General features: G+C 33.1%; 1 protein-coding gene across 1 annotated transcript; it reads right to left on the reverse strand.

Annotated features, from left to right (window-relative positions):
- Positions 1 to 13,091: 13,091 nt before the first annotated feature.
- Positions 13,092 to 14,429, reverse strand: LOC145051468 (protein LURP-one-related 10-like). The gene is made up of 3 exons (XM_078999437.1): positions 13,992 to 14,429; positions 13,674 to 13,904; positions 13,092 to 13,579 (listed from the first exon to the last, which is right to left on the reverse strand). The coding sequence occupies exons 1-3, from the start codon at positions 14,424 to 14,426 to the stop codon at positions 13,379 to 13,381; spliced, it is 867 nt and encodes a 288-aa protein (XP_078855563.1). The 5' UTR covers positions 14,427 to 14,429; the 3' UTR covers positions 13,092 to 13,378.
- Between the last annotated feature and the right edge of the window lie 411 nt (positions 14,430 to 14,840).

Raw genomic sequence — 14,840 nt, forward strand, 5'->3', positions numbered from 1 at the left:
GGCCACCAATAGCTCAATCTCAGATCCTGATACATCTTGGTGGCCCCCGGATAGATAGAAAAAACGAGACTTATGAGCCTCCTCCAACATAATCTGACTGACCTCACTAGACATTGGAAATTATACTCGAACACAACGAGTCAACAACCCATGACTATCCGTGGAAAATCTGGTGATCTCACCCCTGATCCTCTCAATCTTCTAGTTATCTTCCCAAACACCCTCGGCCCGAGCCTCCATAATCAATCCCATAAGCGGAGAATCCATTGATATACTTATACAGGACACCTCATTGGAAGGTCCCGCCACCTTGCAGCTCAAGGCATCTGCCACAACGTTCGCTTTACCTGGATGGTAAATGATCTCGCAGTCATAATCCTTGACTGCGCCCAGCCACATGCGCTGCCTCATGTTCATGTTCGGTTGATCCATAATGTGTCTCAAACTCTTATGATCCGTGTAGATAGTACAACATACCCCATAAAGATAATGCCTCCACATCTTGAGGGCAAAAACCACAGCCTCCAACCCAAGATCATGCATAGGAGTACCTCGTCTCTTGCAGCTTCAGCTGCCTCGAAGCATAAGCTATCACTCATCCTCTCTGCATGAGAACTGCCCCCAAAACAGTGATGGACGCATCATAGAAAACCTCAAAATGTTGAATTCCCTCCGGGAGGCTCAAAACAGGGGCCTTGCGTAGCCTCTACCGACGGGTCTCGAATGTCGACTGCTGCTCAGGGCCCTACCGGAACTCCACCCCCTTCCTCGTCAGACGAGTGAGGGGTACTGAAATCTAGGAGAAATCCTGAATAAATCACCGGTAGTACCCTGCCAATCCGTAGAAATTCCTGATATCCGAGGGAGATTTCGAAACCTCCCACTGTATTACTGCATCGATCTTGGCCGGATCGACAAATATCCTATCCTGGTTAACGAGGTGTCCAAGGAACTGAACCTCTCATAACCAAAAATCACACTTCGAGAACTTGGCATAAAACCGTTCTCGCCTCACAACCCCCAGAAGCTCGCGAAGATGTTCCTCATACTACTCTCTGGTCTTGGAATATACCAAGATATCATCAATAAACACAATAACCGAACGATCGAGCATCGACCTGCATACTTGATTCATCAAATCCATGAATACTGCTGGCGCATTGGTGAGCCTAAATGGCATCACCACGAACTCATAATGCCTATAACGAGTTCGAAACGCGGTCTTCTCTACGTCCTCCTCTCTCACCCTGACCTGATGGCACCCATACCTTAGGTCTATATTGGAGAACCAATATGCACCCTGCAACTGATCAAAAAGATCATCAATCCACGGAAGGGGATAACGGTTCTTCACCTTAAGCTTGTTCAACTCCCGTTAATCAATACACATCCGGTACGAACCATCATTTTTCTTGAAGAATAAAATCGACGCTCTCCACGGAGACCTGATGAACTGCTTGCGTAGCAGCTCCTACAACTGAGATGAAAGCTCCTGCATCTCAGGTGGTGCCAAACGGTACGAGGCCTTGGCAATCAGGGTGCACTGACACGAGGTCGATCCTGAACTCGACCAGCCTCTCAGGAGGCACACCGGGTAACTCCTCCAGAAATACATCAGCAAACTCCCTGAACACCGGGACCTCTGAAACTGAAACCTGATCCCCAACTCGCATATCCACCACATGAGCCAAATAACCCGCACACCCATGCTGAATATACTGCCGAGCTCTAGGTGCAAAATAAAACCTTGATCTCATCATGATGCCCTCTCCATAGATAATTAGTTCTCCCCTACTTGGAGTTTGAACTACCACGCGCTGGCCCTTGCAATCGATCATGGCACCGATGTAGTGGTGTTGATTATGATGGCATGTACGGAATTAGAAAGATCTAGTGAATCATCATGTAAAATCAAGAACACAAGGAGTAAATAAATCTTTGTAAGCTCTTATTAGATCTATAAAGATTATACAAATAGGTTTGTACAAAGTTTCTCTCTCTAGTCTAACACTCCAAATGGATTCACTTACATAATAGGAGTCACTCACTTCCTATTTATAGGAAAGACTCAACCCATTTACACATACAAAGAGGAAAGCCTAAACACTACATCCAAGCATGACTTTGCACCCTAACATTCTCCCCCTCAAAGTTAGGATTGAATGTCCGACTTCAATCTCCAACGAGCTAGCGCGATCAAGACCAAACTCCCCCTCGAAGTAACACTGGTCTTCAAATCTGCAAATGAATATTCGACAAACCCGAGAAGCTTCGAATACCCATCATTCTCCCCCTTTTTATAATCAAAAAATGATTATAAAACCCACTAAGGATGAGAAGCGCCCGAGGAATAGTCTTCACGATACTCCCCCTTGATGTTTACCAAAAATGAATCACCAAAAATCTTGCACGGAAAAACAATCACTAAAAAGCCACAAAAAATTTCTAATTTATGAAAATTTTTGACTTTTTGGGTGAAAGTTGCAAGATTTTTCAAAATCCGGGTAAAAATTGTCACTTTCTGAAACTTGCAGGGACCCGTTGCGCCAAAAACAGTCAAATATGCGAAACTCTAGCCCATTTGCGAAACCAGGCATAAAGCGTAAATTCGCACAAACTGCAGGGACTGAACTTGAAATTTCTGCATTCTTCAAAAATTGTTTACATCATTTCGAATTTGGACCATTTCTGCCATTTCGTGAAAAGATTAGGGACCCAATTCGAAAATATTTGTTTTCTTCTTCCCAATTCGTGAATGTTTCACAGTAGATGTCAACGAATGCTTTTATCTTGTCTTTAACGAAACTGAATCATTTGACCCAAAACTCAGCCTTCTCTATCGATACCAAAACAATCCAAGTCATTGATATCATCATAAACCTTCTAAATCAGATCCAAATCGACTTCACTTTTCAGTCGATACCAATCAACAAATGAACATCGACCCTTCGAATATCAAAGCCTCTGAAATTAGACTACTGACGTTGACATTAACAACCTGCTGAATCGAATTTCAATTTTGACTTCCAAAGCGTACTAGCGACCAACACCAGTCGACGTCAATCGACATCAAATCCAAATCAACAACCAAAAATTGATATTCAAACATTGAACTCAAGAACCACACAATGATGATCCAATGGTACAACTCAATGAAGCGTGCGTACAAGTTGAACCAAGAGCAACATTTTTGACTTTTTGTTATGACTTTCAGTTCATCAGTCAACAAACAACAAATTGACAATTTTTTCAAAACAATTTCGGATCAAACATCTTATTCTTCAACTGTTCTTCATTTTTCTACCACTGCTTCCCAGTCGACTTTCAAAAACAAACTCAATTTTTACTTCAATCGATTCCCAAATCTTTCAACCATTCGACATCAAACATAAACAATCATTGATAACAACATTTCAACGATTTGTAAACAAATCGTTCACCGATCGAACTCCCAAATCAATTTCACAGTCTTTGTTCAATCAACTTCCAATATCCTACTCAAGCTATCAATAACGAACCATCAACAATCAATTTCGATTCCAAGTCATCCTCAGTTACGATTGATGACAAAAGCAAACTCCTCAAACATAAACATCTCATCTACTTTTAGAATCGAATCTATTCTCAAGGTTCGACTCCCAAATCAATTTCCAAACCGATTCATTGAAATCGGCTTTGACTGGAAGACATGATTTTGACTTTTAGCGTTTTTGACTTCTCGAGTTCATTAGAGAACAAACACAAATCGACATTACAATGTATTCAATCGTTCACTCAATCAATAAAATCGAATAGCAAAATCAAAATCGGTTGGAAGATTTATCCGATTCAAGAATTTTGACTCAATATCAAGACAAGAACTCAAGAACGATGAACACACACAAGAGTGTACAACTCGTTTATGCACATGATGAAGAACACTGGATAATCGAATCGTATATATGATTTGGATGAATCTTTGGGCTCGATTAACAGATATTGGATTAAAATGCATATGAATGGGCCAATTGTGAACAATATTTCATTGAAGTTTGGGCTTATGAATTGATTAACGAACAGTAAAGAAATTTTGATTTGGATTTGGGCTTTTTCAATGGAAATTAAACATCAAAATAGATCATGATCAGAAACAACTCATAATTTTGGACTAGACCAATGAAAGAACAGTAACAGAATTGAATTTGTTTTTGTTTGGGCTTGATCTAAATAAAAATTTATTGGATCATCAATGGGGTTGAAACGGATTAGATCCAATGAGCAAATTGATCAAAAATGAAAAACGCAACATACGAATCGAAATCATGGATGTTTTGGAATCCATTTAAGAATTTGAGTTACCTTCTTCACGAATCGAGATCCATTTTCAACGAACGAATCAAATTTGGAAGATCTTAGTTCTTTTGTCGGAATGAGAAAATCTCCAAATCGAACATTGTACCACCCACCATGCGAGATGTACAACTCGTTCTTCGTGTTCTTCAACGATCCAAGAACCTCTTCAAAAGAACCACCAACACATTTGGGTTTTGACTTCAAATTCAATGCAACCTTTGGAGATTGTTGCTTTAGAACCCAAATTTGTTTCACGGATTTTGGCTTCACAACATTTGACGATTTTTGTGAGTAAACCCACTTGTTCTTCCGATTCATCATCTTCTTCTTTTTCTTTCTCATCTTTTTGCATCTTGAAGACTTGATTTCATGAACAAACCCACTTTCAACAACATGAACATTTTGAGTTTGAATCAAATCTTTTGGAGTTTGATACTTGTGATTTTCTTGGATCACCGGCTTCCGATAAGGAATCATTCCTTCAAACGAATCATAAGAACACAAAATATCATCGATTTGAAATCCAATCGAGCAAAAAACTTTTTCATCATGATAATCAACTTGAACTCCTTTTTCTTGAACATCAAGAACATCAAGAACATCTTCAACAAACATAAGAGCATGAAGATCACTTGGGTTTTCAACAAGAGAAATGTATCTCTTATTAAATAAGTCTCTTTCTTCTCCTTCCTCTCGATTCTTGCTACGAGCTATCATGAACATGGAAAGATCATACAAACATTCAATCTTTGAAAGTTGTTGAAATATCAATCGTCCATGATCATCTTTCAAACCTCCATAAGAAACCAAAGAATCCCATGAAATCAAACCTCCTTTCAACAATAATCCATAGAATTGAAATTCGTTGACTTCGTATTTCACACCTTCAATGATTACAACCCAAGAATCATACTCCAAACACACCATGATCACAAAACTTGAAGATTTCTAGAGAGAGAAAGTGATTTTGAATGGGTTTTCTAGAGAGAGAAAGTAAAAATCACTTGAATTCTAGTGAAGAAAATCGAATTATGAATAGCATCAAAGATGAATTCGATTTCTAGAATCCAAAAACTCTCTAAATCAAGAAGATCCAAGATCATAAAATGAATCACTAAATCAAAATTGCCATCAAGGATCAATTCTTGATGAAATCAAGAACACCCGCTCTGATACCAATTGTAGTGGTGTTGATTATGATGGCATGTGCGGAATTAGAAAGATCTAGTGAATCATCATGTAAAATCAAGAACACAAGGAGTAAATAAATCTTTGTAAGCTCTTATTAGATCTAGAAAGATTATACAAATGGGTTTGTACAAAGTTTCTCTCTCTAGTCTAACACTCCAAATGGATTCACTTACATAATGGGAGTCACTCACTTCCTATTTATAGGAAAGACTCAACCCATTTACACATACAAAGAGGAAAGCCTAAACACTACATCCAAGCATGACTTTGCACCCTAACAACCGAAACGGATTAACCAATCCATACACACAATCACGCATACATCCCTCATGGGAATAGGGATCAAATCGATCGGAAAGGATACCCCGAAGATCTCCATAATGCAACCTTGATACACCGAAGAAGCAGAAACTCCGTGTTTCATTCAAATGATGATACTCAAATGACAAAGTCTGAAATATAAAAAAATCAGAAATGATTATATAATAAAATGATTATAAAAATATAAAAAGAAAAGAATAAAATAAAAACTTACAGTGTCAACATTCATGAACAATCTGAGTGGAGAATTAACATCTCTGAATTTCTCTTTATGATTTAGTATATGAGACCATGGATCAAGAACACTTAAATGCAAATAGCTTTTTTTATAAAGACTTTCATAATTAGCTCTAAAACCCATAACATCTGTTTCCATAAGCAAGACAATATCCCTACATATATTTATTTAAATGTCATTAAAAATAAAAAATTATAATTATAAAAATAACAAATTATTTTTAAAAAAATTACCCTGGATTTCCTTGAAGGCTGAAAATCCATTCACAAACAATAGTTTCTACTTGTGTCAAACTTTTTTTTAAAATCAATTAACCTTTTCTTAAAAGGTGACTTATAAACATAAGAAAATTTCATTTCTCTCTTTCCTTTGACATCTACTACTGATGTTCCTTCTTCATTTATATCTTTAGGTTTGATAGAAATTGGTTTTGATGGTCCTTCTAATGTACCCAAAGGGGGTGCAAAAGAAACAGGATTAGCATCAACGACATCAACATTTGGAATAACACACTCTGGACCAGCACTTGGTTTCTTCAAATAAACTCTATCCTTAATCTTTTTATTTGTCATCCGATCAGAAGAACTTTTACTTTGAGATGACTTCTTCGAACCTTCAGAATCTTGACTAAATCCAAGACTAAAACTTGGAATAGAAAACTTCTCAACTTTCCCATCCACTTTGTCCTTTATCAGTGATTGAGTCTCCTTTGAATCATTCAATTGTATAATTTCTAAACCATCTTCAACAGTTTATACACAATAAAATTATAAAAATCATATATGAATCAACAAGAATTATAAACACAATTATATATGAATAAACAATAATTATAAACTAATTACCTCCATCTTTATTTTTATTTGAATAATCTTTTATTGGTTTCCCTAAATCCAAATCAACTTCAACATCTTCAACTTCTCCATCCTTCTTTGCTACAATAACTTTATCATCCTCACCCGAATTTACAATCCCTAAATTATTAAAACCATAAGTGAATCATCTATATAACATATTCATGTATATTTTATGTATAAAAAATACATAAATAAATACTTACTGTCATCAAATTCATTTTTCTCAAAAACAGTCAAATTCTCATTCACATCATCTTCAACTTGTTTCTGATGTATACAACCATCAACCAAGTTTTTAGTACCTCTAAAATTAAAATATAAAAAATTTAAAATCATATATGATTAAACTATATAAAATAATAAACTATGCTTACCTTGATCCAAAGTTTTAAGAAAACTTTCAACAACTGGATCACAAATGAATTGACTAAAAGATACACCTTCCTGGCTATCAATTAGACCCACACTCTTAGTAACATTTTCAACAACATAATTTAAATTCATGGGCTCTTCTTCATTGAATCCACTTCCATTTCCTTGTTCATCATCTTCATCATCTTTCTCATTCAACAAATCATTATTTTTACCAATATCATTATCATATACATGATCATTAACATCACCTTTACCTTCAACATGATTTTTACCAACATTGTCCTCATGTGCACCACTTCCATCCCCCTGACCACTAGAACATTTACCTTGATCATCATCTTCAACATTTTCATCATAATTCAAAAAATCATTCCCATAATCTTCATCATTAGTTTCAACAAAAGCAGGTGTCAATATCAGTTCTTTACTTTGTTGTGAAACATAATGGAAATCAAAACTTTCTGTGCTTAAATCTTCAACACAAAATAATAATTTCCAAATTTTCAAATTTTGACTTTGAGGAAATTTCAACACTCCCTCATTTATGTTTACAACAAGATCCTTTTTCAAATCCTCCATCTTCTGATACATATATGAAATTTTATTTTCATACACCTACATAAAAAAATATACTTACAAATAAAATACTTAAACATAAAAAGTCATAAATGAATACACTAATAAAATAATAAATGAATAAAACTATAAAATTACCTCCACAACACTAACTTGATTAACATCAAAATCTTCTTCACCCTCATCACACAAATCCTCATCACCATCAGATCCATCCTCATCACCACCAGATTCTTCCTAATTATACTTGGATTATTGACATTCTTTTTCAACATATGGTTCATTAACATTTCCACATCCAAATCCTCCATTCTCTTGTAAAATATCCTCAAGAAACCTTATCTTCTCTGACGTCCAATAAAATATAGTTGGACGTTTACGTGTGACTTGCAAATGATGAAACTTGAAACTATCCACATACAACAACTACAAAAAACATATATAACAAATAAGTTAACTTTCTAAAAAGATTTACTTATACAGTTTAATATATCATTAATCATAATATATATGAATAATCATATATGATTATGATCTGTAATATATAATTAAACAAAAATTAGAATATATAATCATATATGATTATACAATCATATATGATTTAAACAAATAAAATATATCATTAATTATAATAGATGTTGGTTCCTTTGAGACAAATAAAAAAATTATATATGATTATAAATAATCATATATGATTATATTGCCTGATATATAATAAATCATATATGATTATAAAATCATATACGCTTAAAAATAAAAACAAAGATATTTTTACAAGTAAAAAGAATATTTAATATCAAAAATTAGCTCACGTACCATAAGCTATGCTGCCGGTCCATAAAAGAAAGAAGATTCTTTTTCTGGGTTGTAAACCTTCTTCGTCCGTACCAAACAATCGACAATGAAATCGCACCAGTCAATGCTACTTAAATAAGTATCTTTCTCGAGTAAATACAGTAGATTCATATTACATTTTCCCATGCTTTTAGACTCACATAATGCATTAATAAAAAGAACCAAAATATTTATTCTAAAGTTATCATCCGCTCCACTAGTTTGAACAAGTTCATTCTTTAGTTGTTTTAATCTCAATTTATCAATATTTTCATACTGTTTCTTCCATTCAAACATACAACTCTCCTCATTATTCTCGAAAATGTAATCCATGTTTGAAAGTAATGAGCCGCCAGATGGTAATCCTAACATCTCATAAACATACTTACTATCAACACTAACTTCACAATTTTCAAACTCCACCTTCAAAGTTTCAAAATTAAAATGATCAAGAACATAATAAACAATCTTCAACGGTACATCAATCATCTTTATCCATAACAAACTCCCAAATCCCATAGCCCTAACACAATCCTTCTATTCTCTACTTAAACATTGAATAACACCCAACAATGAACCGGGTGAACATCTTTTCTTCAATGAAGGAAATTCTTCTATAACAACAACCTTTTTTCTCTTTCTTCACAACTTTAGTTTCTCTCTTTGGTTTCTTTGAAGATCCAGGGCGACTCTAAAAATAAGAATCATCTTCATCAAATAGTTCACGTTTCTTACTTACACTTTTGACCTTAACCCTCAGGTTCACTTTTGGTTGTTCAATAACTGTTTTTTTTTTTTAAATTTCTTTGAGCGTGTTTGCAACATCTCCTTGGTCTTTTCTTTATTGGAAGATGACCGTGTCTTCCTTGAGCTCTCTAAAGTATCTTTTTTACCTAAAATTTTCATTAGAAATATAGTGTTAGTAAAAAATAAAACATAATATATATAATCAATTGCAAAACAAAAAACATAATCACTTATGATTGCAAAAAACATACCCTTATCATTTTTAACCTTTGAATTTTTAACTGAAATATCTTCAACTTCATTCTCATCAATAGAAGCATTTACTACAAAAAAATTAACATAATTAGTAATTAGTACTAAACAAAAACGCATATGACTAATAAACTATGATTTCAAATCACACAGTCACTAATGATTATAAAAACATACATTTATCATTACTATTTACTAATGATTATAAACAAAACGTATAAAATCATTTATGATTATAACTAAAAATAAACATACAACTAAATCTAATGTTCAATAAACTGAAAAAATCACAAAATCAATTATGATTACAAAAAATACCTTTAAAATTTCTTCTTTTCGAAATTTTCTCTTTAACTTCTCCAGAAAGATCTTCATATTCACGCTTGATACATAGAAATACATAAACACAAAATATGATCATCAATTATGAATAAAAAAACTAAACTATGATTTTAAATCACACAATCACTAATGATTATAAACACATACATTTATCATTACTATTTACTAATGATTATAAACAAACGTATAAAATCACTTATGATTAGAACTAGATATAAACCTATAACTAAATGTTATGTTCAATCTATTGAAAAAATAACAAAATAAGCTATGAATACAACAAAAACCTTTAACATTAAGTTATATGTTTATTTCTCGTTCTAATCATATATGATTTTATACGTTTTTTTAACATCGATTTTTTGAACTGTACCTTCGGAAATAACAACACTTCTACTGCTTTCGATATTTTTTTTTTGATTTTTGAACTTCTTTGGAACATTGTTTCTTTTGAAATCATTATCTTTGAAAATATGAACAACAACTTACATACAAAACCAACACAAACTAAAATCATCAAAAAACAGATCAACTCTCAACGAGAAAATAATCAAAATCAAATAAAAATGACGAAAAACTACTGAATTAAAACAAAAAACATCATTATCAACATAAAACTGCAGTTAACTAATTAATACAAATATGCATTATCAATAAAATAAAAAATCACTCGCATTCTAACTTTTCATTTCCATTAACGAACATGCGACTTCGTTTATATTTTATCCTGAAGATATTTACCGATTTTACAAACTTAATTTGAATAGCTAATAAACGAAAACTAGGGCAAAATGAGACAAAGAAAGAAAAAAAAGGGTTTTCGTGAAAGTTCCAATTGAGATTTTGATCGAGAAAGAAATGAATGGTATAGGCGGTTACAATATCGTAGCCTACAAACTAATATGAATCTTTGTAAAATTACAGCAATAGCCCTACAATCATTAATAAGGGCGTTAATTTAATATGTTACCAATCTATTTACAGTTATGCCACCGCCACATTTTCGAAACAAAAAACATAACATTCAAGGGTTATCCACCTATCTCACAATCTCTGATTATATATATATATATATATATATATATATATATATATATATATATATATATATATAGAGAGAGAGAGAGAGAGAGAGAGCTAGGTTCAAATGTTTTTAGCAACTATTGTGTGCCTAAATGCACCAATGAGAATTCAAGAAATAATAAATAATTAAAGGGTATTTTGGACCTTTTGTACTTTTATTTAAGGAAATTATTTAATTGAAATCATTCAATTAAGGAAATAAACTAATCATTCAATTAAGGAATTAAACTAAATATATTTGACCTAGATATGTTTGCGGCCGAACACTTCATCATCGACATCAACACCATCACCATCACCGATTCTACTTCTTCTTCTACAATCGACAGATTCAAAAGGGAGCACATACTCTCGTCTCACAATCGATGATGGATTCTGGGGTTGATGAGGCTGAAGAAGGGGATGCGGAGGAGCAGTGGCGCTGTTGTGGGGTCTATGAACACGAATGAGAAGCGAGGAGCAAACGGTGAGGAAATCCTGACGATTGCAGGTACTTGGATGGAGGTATCCTCCGGCAACCTCCTGTTCTTCTTTCTTTGGTCCGGTAATCCAACAACTAGGGGATATAACTGGAAATTATTTACCTCAATCGAGATTAATTTTATCTCGATTTTGATTCATGATTGAGAATGTGTTCATCATCTTATTAAATTCGATTTTTTCAATGGTTTATTTCTGTTCGATTGAAGAAATATTCTGATACAACTTGCACTTCACATTCATAAGTTGGATTTTGTTTCAAAAAATTCAAAATTGGTGTTCATATTTCTAAATCGATAATGTAAATGTGTGTTTGTTTCTTGAATTCATGACTGGGAATGAATGCATATGTGTGTTGATGATTCAATCACAGCTATTGAATTCTGTATACAATAACAGCTCTTGAAATATGTAATGTATTCTATTAGAATTTATTTTATATATATGTATTCTGTTAGAATGTTTGAGAATAATTGTCAACAACAAGTACATTCTGTCAGAATTTATAGTTTTTATTCTCTTAGAATGCATTGAATTTTTTAAGTTTTGAATCTTGATTATGTTTTCTTTGTGGATTTAGGTTTTGAAGAGCCTAACATTGATGTGGAGAAGGAAGAAAACATAGAGAATGAGAGTGTATTATACCAGAATGTGTTATGCTACAATGTATAAAATGTTGCTAAAAATAATATTCTATCAGAATAGATTAATGTTTTTGTTAGATTGTGATGTTTCTTTTCTTTTTTCTTTCAGAATGTTGTTATTATTCAATGAATCACATTCATACAATGTAATTATTTGGTATATTATTAGTTCAAGAATTGATTTTGTGTATTCTTTTTAGAATGTATTTACTAATTTATGGTTGGCATTCTGTCATTCTGACAGAATAAAATCGAAAAATATATTTACTAGTTTATGGTTAACATTCTAACATTCTGACAGAATAAAATCAAATTTTTAATTTTTAATTAATTTAAAATATTCAGATTTTTAAAAATAAAGGAATTAATTATTCCTAAAAATCCAAAAATTTTCTTTTTTAATATAGGTTAATTGACTAAAATGCCCTTATGCTAAAATTTCCTAACCCATATATATATATATATATACACACACTTATTCAATAACATGTGCATTATGGGAAAACAACCCTTTAACAATTGTGCCGGTTTGTAATAATGTAGTTCGAGAATGTCATTCTTATATGTTCCACGAATCTTCAGATTCGTACAAAACATACAATGAAATCTCCAATTATGGTAATTTTTACAACAAATTATTGGAAGTCATTGAATAAGATTTTTGTTGGATAGTTTTTCTGCAATTTGGATATGCGCTTTCACTTTCTGTTTTCTATTCGAGAAACACACATCCACACCTTGCTCCACCATTTTGTTGCAAAAGAAAAGAGAAAACAAAGAGTAAACCGAAGTGACTGTAAGGGGTTAAAACAACAGGAAGATTTACGATTTACTACAAAATATGTTTAATACATCATATTTATTACAAAATAGAAAACATACATCTTGTACAAATTAATTTATGTTACAATGTTTGATAGAATTGGATAGTTGTTTAACTACTTCTGGACAGTTGTAATTTCTAACACAAGTCTAGATTATAATTACTTCTAACACTGTTAAGGGATCAAAAATCGTGTTTGTTTTAATTGATAATCATACCATATCCATCACGATGTGAAAAGATGATATATGATTCTGTAAAACCATTGATGCATCCAGCTATTCTATAAAAGAATTGCACCAACTATAATGTTACTCAAACCTCCAATAACTTCCCGAGCAAATTTTTCTTTTATGACAGAGTTATTCATTTTCATAACCTCAACGATGGCTATAAGTACGACCACAAACGCATAATCCACATTGGGATAAATGGTCACCATGAATTTGTTCGTTACATCCTCCGATGATTGCATTTTAGACATCTACAAGAATAAATCAATTAATTAATTAGTTTCAGCTCGAGCTTTAAGTTTATGAACATACTAGAAAACAAACTAAAAGGTATATGAAAATTACTTGGGCTATTGGTGTTGAAGTATCTCCCATATAAATAGTGCAGTTTCTGTTCGTCCAGCTTCCATTGATCTTGAAATCACAAACATTCTTCTTACCAGTTTTTTTTGCCAAGAACACTTGTACATTGGTCTTAAACTGGATCATGTGAGCTGATTGTGTGGTAAATATCATATCCGATTTGCTTTTACTGTTACCCCTGAATACATTCCATCTATCGTGTTCACTCATGATCTGGACAATAAATTAGTGCATACCAATGTTAAAAGTTAGCATCAAATCTTCAACAAAAATATATTAAAAAATTGAACTTAAAGTCACCTTTCCGCGCATTAGAACGATGGGTTTGCCATCAGCATCAACTAGCACTCGCTGCTGATGAAAGGATGTGTCGCATGATTTCACTTGTAGCATGATTTTATGGTCAATATCTGTAACCACAAGGTTTCCGGTTGTAATTATATCAACTATAATATCGAATTGATTTGGTGCCATGAACTGAGACCCTATCACAGAAACCGGAGAGGATAAAGGTGCATTGCTTGGTTGGTCCATCTTCAACTCACAACTCACGGAGAGAGATTTCTTGATAGAGAGTCTGAGTGAAAGACTTTTAACAAGATGCTTCCCTGTTGGCGGATTACTTTTCTGAAGGCTATATATAAGGAATTTTTTGAGGCTCAAGTGATCACTGATCAACATGGCATTGTTTTGACAAAGTCTACACTCGCCTCTTAATTCATTTATAAATGACATCGACTGATCCACACCGAAGTATTCTTACTACAAGAGGTTGTTTTTTTAAAAAGGTCAACAGAAAATAGGAGTCTTTCTCAAGTTTTGGCCCAAGAATGGACTTTTTTGCCCCTGGTGCTGCTGTGGTGTTGTCATGATCTTCATTGGTGCTGTGATTGCTATCTTGGTTTGTTATTGCTCCTGCTTATACCATTGCCAATATTAACAAATTAGTCCTAGAAGGGTTTGGTTGTTGTTGGCTTTAGAAGAGTTCTATTAATTTAAGTTTCGAGTTAAATCTCTTTTTCCATTTTTAATGGACTTAAAAGTCATCCCATCCATCTTTAATGTCCTATGTATATGAAAGTCGTCTATGAAACAATGGATATTAATGGAAGGATATGAATTCATTGACCTTGCACTCATAACTATTTC

The sequence above is a fragment of the Lactuca serriola genome, chromosome 5 (assembly GCF_051521515.1).
Source record: "Lactuca serriola cultivar US96UC23 chromosome 5, Lser_US96UC23_V15, whole genome shotgun sequence".
Classification (NCBI taxonomy): Eukaryota; Viridiplantae; Streptophyta; class Magnoliopsida; order Asterales; family Asteraceae; genus Lactuca; species Lactuca serriola.

What these genes read in the sequence shown, in the direction of transcription:
- LOC145051468 (XM_078999437.1), bottom strand. Translation starts at nt 14,426, where the DNA reads ATGTCATTTATAAATGAATTAAGAGGCGAGTGTAGACTTTGTCAAAAC. An exon ending in TCGTTCTAATGCGCGGAAAG is followed by an intron (nt 13,905 to 13,991) that starts GTGACTTTAAGT and finishes TTTATTGTCCAG; the next exon opens with ATCATGAGTGAACACGATAG. An exon ending in CTTCAACACCAATAGCCCAA is followed by an intron (nt 13,580 to 13,673) that starts GTAATTTTCATA and finishes TTATTCTTGTAG; the next exon opens with ATGTCTAAAATGCAATCATC.